We start from the raw sequence: 8067 nt of genomic DNA, 5'->3' as shown, positions 1-8067 counted from the left end.
TTGTTCAACTCCAGTGTGACTTAATCTACCGTGGAGATGGTAATGCAATGTGAAATGCTATTGAAACATCACACAGACCTGTGAAATCCCACCAGAGAAGGCTTTCCTGAAGTGAAACGATGACACCTGCAGACTACTTGTAAAACGTAAAGGCCAAGAGCTAAACCCTACATTCATGCCAATTTACAATGCAAAATTATCATGACATGTAATCCATGTGCACTTACACAGTAGAACACAAAAATAAAATAATTCTCATGATCCCAAATTACAGAATTCTTTTTTATTATTATTTACAGGAAAGCCCTATCACATGGGAATGTATAACTTTTAATTTCATTGTGACAACCTCTAAGATACAAAACAACAGTAAACCCTGAGATAACAACACACTAGATAATGGAAAAAAACCTAGACTTGTTTGTTTTGCTCTTTTCTTACAACAGAAATTACAGCGGCAGGAAATATGACACAGTCAAAGATATACAGTCAAATACAACTTCAGGGCTACCAAATGACAAGTAAAAAACCTAACATAAAAAATATTCAAAGCAACATATAGTTTATTCTTCAGTGATATATACCACACATGGTTGACATTCAAAGATTCACCAGTCTAAATGTTTGTAATTAAGAGATCTGCCTGTTCCATTAAATTACTGATTACCTTGCTTCACTACAACAAATTCAGAATTTTCTGTGGACAAATAGAAACTATGTAAATGTACTGCATTGAAGGCAATACTGGATGAGTACAACACCAAAAAGATGTTTCTTGATAAAAAATGTTATTCAAACTTTACAAAAGGAGACATGAATTCTTAAAATACATTTACATATACGATTACTACATATGACTAACTCTCAAGCCTAGGAGCGGGAGACAAACTTTTGGCTGAAAGAATATAACAGAACAGTGCCATTTTGTTCGATGAAACACTTGAAACTGAAATTAAATCGAAATGTTAAATATTGATGATTTCTCCAATTAAATAATTTACTTCATACTCTGGCACTATTTCTTCATACTTTTTCAAAATAAATAAGACAAATTGCACAGAACTTTATGTATGGGTATACAATGACATTTTTACATTAAATTAATTCACAGCCTGATTTTATGCTCCATTTTTGGTTAACATACTGTACCTAAACAAAACATACACATGTACAATTAACCATAAATGCCAGTGCAACTGACTTATTTAAAAAAAAAAAAATTCAAGTTAATTTCCAAACAAATATACAAAGGCCATATCAACTCTGTTAGCATGGCTTTAATCATACGTTAAGCCCCCTCATACTTATAAAGACTACTCTCTACTGCTTTTTCAATTATGTTTTCAGCGGAAAACCTCTGGTCCAGGAATAGTAATGCGTCTATGAGGTTATTAATACTGGCTTTCATTCCTTCTCTTTCCATCCATATTCGGAGGAGTGCATACATTTTGTCGTCTGAGCAATTATTCTCCACGCCTCTGATGTCATTATCAGTGAGTCCTAAATGTCGAAAGAATCTCTTATGGAACAGCACATCAACCTCTTCAAAGAGGTCGAACGATTTCCTCAACGATTCGTCTCCTGAATAAATAAATAACAACCTTAAATATCTTAAAAGTCACTCCAGATGACTCAAGTGTTAAAACATGGTGAAATGGAGTTTCATTTATATACGATTCTGCGGTATACATGATTTGTATTTCTAAAGGAACCAAATATGGTAAAACGTCATTAAATGTGTAAGTCCATGTTTTCTTACCATTTAGAGGAACGAGTCTTGGAATATCTGGAGTATGTTCTGTCACCTAAAACAGAAAACATAATGTTGGTATTGTAACTGAAATATCTATGTGTGGGATACAGTACCAGTTAGTTAGCAAATTGCAGCAAATAACAGCAAATTGATGCAGCATCTGTATAAAATTAACCTCATACTAAATGACTAAAATATATTAATTTTAATGATTCCAAATGTCAGAAACATCTCAAATCCCAATTGTTGTTTGGAATTGAATTCTCTTACAAACATAGCTTTGTTACAAAAACAAGAAAAAATATGTACCACACAATACTCATCAAATGTTAAGGATATAAAGTATTGGAGCTGCTGGAAGATCACAGTTATGCAGTCTCTGTCCCTGGCACAAATCCTTGGAAAAGGGCAGCGAGATTAAATCAGAGCTGGGCAATCTTGTAAGCAAAGGCACAGAGTGGCAGCACTTCTTCATTCTAACTGATGCAGCAGCCATTCTAGCCATTTTTATCAACTGAACTCGATCTCCAGACAGCTGTGTGATGTATAAACCTGAGCTTGGCTGCACTGGAGACCTCTGCTAGTTAACCCGGGCCTTTGTGGACAAGACTGCATGCCCTGTTTGGACGACATGGACAGACAGACAGAAAGCGAAAGCGTGCTCAGCGATAACACGCTCACCCGAAGGAGAGGCTGTGTCAGCGGGTTGGGAGGCGCGGAGCTGCTGTTGCCACTGCTGCTGCTGCTGCAGGAGATGGGTGTGTGGGAGGGAGGCGGAGGGAGCGCAGACAAACTGGCTTGCGAGGAGCTGGCCGTGTTAGGGAGGCTCTCTCCCAGGCCTGTGTCCTCGTCTTCTGTGGCCGCGGAACCCACCAACTGCTTCAGGGCACGGTGTATCGGCGCCTTCGTCACGGGCCTGTCCTCAACCACCTGAACATTCGTCTCCTTATGGGACATTAAAGAAGCATTAATAATGTTAAGAGCACAGTGTCAGACAATGATTTACTGATAGAAAAATAATTAAGGATATCCTGTACCGTTCTATTAAAGTTAGGTCATAAGTGGGTTGGAGTGATTGATGGGAAGCTGTCACCATTAATTGCATTTTGAGCATATAGCAAACATTGTACAGGAATTCCAATTAAGCATGGCAGCAACATTGAATGCAAATAACATTCAGATCACATTTGCAAAAGCCATGCTGGGAATTCAGTGGGAGTTCTGAAAACACTTCAGTTTCAAGGGTGTGATAATTGCATGTTGTGGTTATGATATTCATTAATTTACTGAATTAGACACATATTTACCAAATTTCTCTGGTGGGTATTTTTCCTTCTCAGAGCATCTGTAAGAAAGAAAACACATAGCAATATAGTCATGAACAAACTGTATTCTTCAAGAGAAGCAGTGGTGGTGATTGGTGACTGTAAGCTAGTCAAATTGTATCCTAAAAAAAATATAACAAACAGAAGTCTTTGCCATAGTATTTGGATCCTTGGGATTTGATCTCAGGCTGGAAAAACATAGATTTCCTTAATTTGTATAAAAATTCAGATGATTGGATAGGGATGGAGACAGGGAGTCAAAGACATTTGGGGTGGAGGTTGGTGTGTCTCCCTCATGGCTCCCCCTGACTGGGCCAGACAAGTGGACTAGCTTAGCACTCCATGTAAGATAGCCCGTCCTTGGCCTTGGTAGGTGATAAAGGTAGCTGCTGCACTCCAACTGTTATCCATTACTGTGTGCGCCCGACTTTAATTTGATTGCGGAGATCCCGGGGAACTTGGAGCAGATGATCGACTTTGTGTCGTTCCAGTAATGTCCTTGTTGTTGTCATTTCCACAGGAGGTATCTGGGCGAACCACGTCAGTTTTAGCTTGTAGGGGCAGATGTTTAAGTGCTATAGAGTTCTTGTTAGTTTCTTCTTGTTCAATCTGTACAGTTGCCAAGAGTTTATCAGAAGGCCTCAAGGTCGTTGGGTGATAGAGTAGCTGTTGCTTAAAACTTTAATCCCTATCCACCTGAATTATGTGCTACTTTATCTGAAATAGTCTCTGTGATTCCCAAAAAATCCATCCCAGTTGCTAAATCCATTTTTGGAGCCACTGAGCAGTCCAGAATACACCAAAGTTCTTTGTGTTGGGAGTAGGATCACTTATGAAAGTTTACATTCTACTGTAAGTTTAGGGCAATAATGATCCTTAAAGAAACACCATGGAAGAATATGCTACTTTGTGTCAATATTCAACACTTTCAGCATTAGTACCCAGTTAGTCCAAAACCGAGGTAAAATAATTGCATTGTGTTGCTTTAAAATATTCTTGGAGGTAAAACTGTTCCCTATAAATATTAACCAACATGCACAAATGTGTTAAATAGTTTTTTGTTTTTATACCATTTCTGAAAGTCTTCTTTGTGTCAGAAATAGCTATTTTTGAAAGGCAGCATGTAATCATTCCCCCTCCATCTACAAGTCTGACAGTAACTGTGCTTACCTTGAGTAAGCAGATAACTGCAAATAAGATAAATAACTTCATTAAGATTTAGTATGAAGATTTGTATTATGTCCTTACCTCTCAATTTATGTGGCAAAGTCTTCCAAAAGGCAATGGCTCCTCCAAGCACAAATAGTAGCAAGATGACTACAACAACTACAATCGCTACAGAGGAAAGAAAAATGATCATTAAACTAAATGTGCCATGTTTGTTTAAATCTCACAGATGTACTCCTGAAACAGTGCACTCAGACAGAAAGGTGAGCGGTCCTGGACATCACAACACCACAAAACAATCAATGATAACATCATCTTTCCATCTGTATGACACTAAGGAACAGCACCTGTGGTGTTCACAGCTTCTCTCTTCTCACAGATGGTGTTGGAGGAGGGGGTACATTGCTTCTTTTCAAACTCACCCTCTTTACATCTGGTAACAAATAAATAAATAAAACAATGTCCGCACAGTTAAGTAAATACAGAGACACCCAAAGCAAAACTGCTCATGCTTCACTTCACTGTAGCCCAACCATTTTACTGCACATCTGGCAGCATGCCATATGAAATGGACATATCCAATCAACACACGGAGTTCAAATTCTATTTGATCTGTATCATAGCATAGTGCAGCATGCAAGAATGAATTCCTTTTGATTTCCTCTTGGTACACTCCTCTTAAGAAATTCTGCTTTTCTCTGATTAATAATACAAGTCACTACTGCAAAAAAGAGGGAAACAGCAGCATACTTGGAACATTTCTTGCACACTTCACATGCATGGTGAGGAAGACAGAAGGAGCCTTCTTTGCACTGGCACTCTGTGTCGCTGATGCGCGTGCAGACTTTTGTGGGCTTCTGATCTGCAAAGAGGACACACACACACACACTTCGAGTTAATCCGAAACACAAGACTTTGCTCTGACAATCAGTTGATCACCAGCTCAGTGCATTTTGTGCTGTATAGTTCATGAGCCTATATTGAGATGGTTAGAAGATCACAAAAGATATTATGGCACAATGTGGTGTAGCAGAGTTAACAGAAGCAGAGAGGGACAAACAGGCACGCAGGCCCAATGTGATGCAACCTGTTGGTTTCTTCACAACAATTTAGCTCCTTTCCTTCTTATGTACTAATACTTGGCTGGTGTTGTTGAGATTCATTCAATTCATCTTTGCGACAGGCGAGAGCAGCCAAACTGTGGCATATTAGGATTGGTTTGGACTGCAATGTTTGTATTGGTTATTGACCACCAACAAGCAAAACAAACAAAAAATTTAACACAGTGCTGAGCCAATGCCAGGGTCGGCCAAAGCAAGCCAACCTGGAACAAAGCCACTTGGCAGAGGAAGCAAAGCAGGCTGCCAGGTAAGATGGGCTCTTTCTGGGATCGCCAAGCTGACACACATATACAGCCAAACATTTAACATTCACACTGCCCAATAAAGAATATATATATATATATATATATCGCTAGGACTCAGGACATCATTGGTCAAAGCAATTCTCTATCCATCAAAATCATGTAACATTCAAGGGTTCATTCACTGGCTCTGATTAACACTTTTAACACCCATCTACCAGCTCAACACTGGTTTCACCAGCAAAGGGGAACATCTGCACACTGAAGCCTATTAAACTGTCCGTTTGTATCAGGGATAGGGAAAACCAGTCAGTCTGATGCCCATTTCAGTGGCAGCCTATTCGCACCTGCTGAAAGAACAATCGTACAGCGACACTGAAGCCTAAGTCACACTGGCGGTATGCATTCCCCCCTCTGCCACAGACCCAGTCATTCTGATGCTGAGGAGAGTATTTGCCAAGACAGTGAATTTGAACCAGCTTTATAAACCTAAGTGCAGGGTCACAATAGTTTAAACGTGCCTCTGTCTCTGCTCCACTTCCTCTTAGATTGTGCACTCCCTATGTACTTAAATAGACCATTCCCTAGGTTGTTTACAAACTGTAGTAAACTCTGATGCTTGTTTGTTTGGGCAGTCATTTAGCCACAGCCTCACAGGACAGTTCCACAGGAACACTGACATGTTTCTCTACGAAAAATTTGTTTTCAGAGGAGTATTATTATTCTCAAATGTGCCAGTTTGTCTTTTCACCAACTGGTCCTACTTTCTCTTTCTCGCTATCTATACAGTATCATAATGAAGGGCATTTGCTAAATGTCAAAAGCTTCCTCTACATTTCAACAACAAATTATTTTAAATGGCAAAACACAACCCTTAACCTGACCAATTCAACATGTATTTTCAAGGCAACATACTCAAGATGGAGGAAATTATGATTTGGAAGCATGTTGCCATTGAACTGGTTAACTATCCAAACAAAGCAATCTATACAACTTGGGAGGTCAGCATCAAAACAATTGATGCTAAATACCATTACCATAAGAAAACATTTTTTTTTTCTAACCCCCTACAGTAAACAACGTATTATTGAAAAATAACTATTACAATGAGGTTGAATTTAATGATATAGAGTAGGCAGTAGGTCACTAGTCATTTGTAATTCAGTGTATGGACTAGGGCCTACAAGTCTAATGTTGATTAGTGATTCTTACCTGGAGGACACTTTGTGCATGATAAACATTGACTTAGTCCATTCTCATGTTCAGTGTATGTGTCATAATCACATGCTTCACAGCTTCCCTCCTTTAATGTTTCAGTGCAATGCTCCTTAACATAAGTGCCTGATGAGACAAATGGAACATATGAGATGTTGCACTTTAGAGGATCAATAAACCAAAAACAGAATTGTTGAAAAAGCAAGCATTTTTTATTTGGATAGTTGACTTCGAGTTTCTTTCTATTTTTTTTTTTCTGTAATTGTTCACTGAACATCACCTTGACCAAAGCCAAATCTCGAACCCTAACTTTAGCCAAGACCTGGGACCATACAAATAAAGTGTGACCCTTAAGTTATCCTTATAGCCTACTTACCTGCTGGGCATTTTAAACAGCAGATGCCTTCGTGTGGATATGTCCCTGCTTTGCAAGAAATGTCTCGTAAAGTCCGATTCTTTCTAACATTTTTCTTCTAGTTCCCAAAGTGTCCTAGCAGCGGCCAGGTGAATGAGCCATAACAAAATTACAATCTGAAACAGACCACAACACAATCTACATTTGTAGCCTATTTGGAAAAAGTGTTAAACGGAAATCGATCTAAATCGAAATATTAATAGATACATAGAATCCATAATAAAGAACAGAATACATTCGAGTTCTTTGCATGCAATGCACACAAGTTTGTTATGGTAGTTCGGCAGCATTCACTACTCAAACTTAAAATCAATTCCGCTACATGCGTGTCCGATGAAACCTGTTATTGTTAACAGAAAAGACACATAACTTGCTGTTGCTGTAGCCTACATTAATGGGATGACCCTATGTCTACTTTAACTTATCACACTGCCGACAAAAGCTTGTCTTATAGTCGATGTATAGTTTTCCATAGGCCCATTACGCTTATCATGTCGTAAGGCTACAGCTATAGCCTATAGTCTCGTGAAGTAGGCTATTAGAGCCTTGAAAGCTCTTGTTTGGCTTGTAGGCTACAACCTACCTGACCGCTTACTCGCTTCATACTTAACATCGATGTCTTCCTCTTACTGACATTGTAGAAAAGGAAGAATAACTTTTCTTGACAAAACTTTAGGCTATATTTTCTACGATTTCGGACGAGTGGACAGCGCGTTCCAGTCGGTCCAGCCACTGGCGCATAGCCTGACATTCATAAACTTCCGGAGAAGGTCTGGGACAAGTCAATGCATCCGCCCCGCAAACTTATCAGTGCGTCACAGTAGGTGAG

The 8067-nt window shown here is 39.1% G+C and overlaps 1 protein-coding gene across 1 annotated transcript; it reads right to left on the bottom strand.

Moving 5' to 3' along the window:
* Positions 1 to 268: 268 nt before the first annotated feature.
* On the bottom strand, positions 269 to 7842 carry hdr (hematopoietic death receptor). The gene is made up of 10 exons (XM_048243455.1): positions 7822 to 7842; positions 7200 to 7296; positions 6821 to 6949; positions 4996 to 5107; positions 4593 to 4678; positions 4327 to 4413; positions 3061 to 3098; positions 2435 to 2698; positions 1760 to 1805; positions 269 to 1581 (listed from the first exon to the last, which is right to left on the bottom strand). Exons 1-10 carry the CDS (start codon positions 7840 to 7842, stop codon positions 1289 to 1291), a joined length of 1173 nt encoding a protein of 390 aa, XP_048099412.1. The 3' UTR covers positions 269 to 1288.
* Positions 7843 to 8067: the final 225 nt, after the last annotated feature.

This window comes from Alosa alosa, chromosome 5 (assembly GCF_017589495.1).
Source record: "Alosa alosa isolate M-15738 ecotype Scorff River chromosome 5, AALO_Geno_1.1, whole genome shotgun sequence".
Lineage (NCBI taxonomy): Eukaryota > Metazoa > Chordata > Actinopteri > Clupeiformes > Clupeidae > Alosa > Alosa alosa.
The sequence above is the reverse complement of the archived record's forward strand: the minus strand, read 5'-3'. Positions and strand labels throughout refer to the sequence as shown.

Coding starts and splice junctions, on each gene's coding strand:
- hdr (XM_048243455.1), bottom strand. CDS start 7,842: ATGAAGCGAGTAAGCGGTCAG. Junction 1,806..2,434: donor TGACACAGCCTCTCCTTCGG/GTGAGCGTGTTA, acceptor TTTCTGTTTTAG/GTGACAGAACATACTCCAGA. Junction 1,582..1,759: donor AAGACTCGTTCCTCTAAATG/GTAAGAAAACAT, acceptor TTATTTATTCAG/GAGACGAATCGTTGAGGAAA.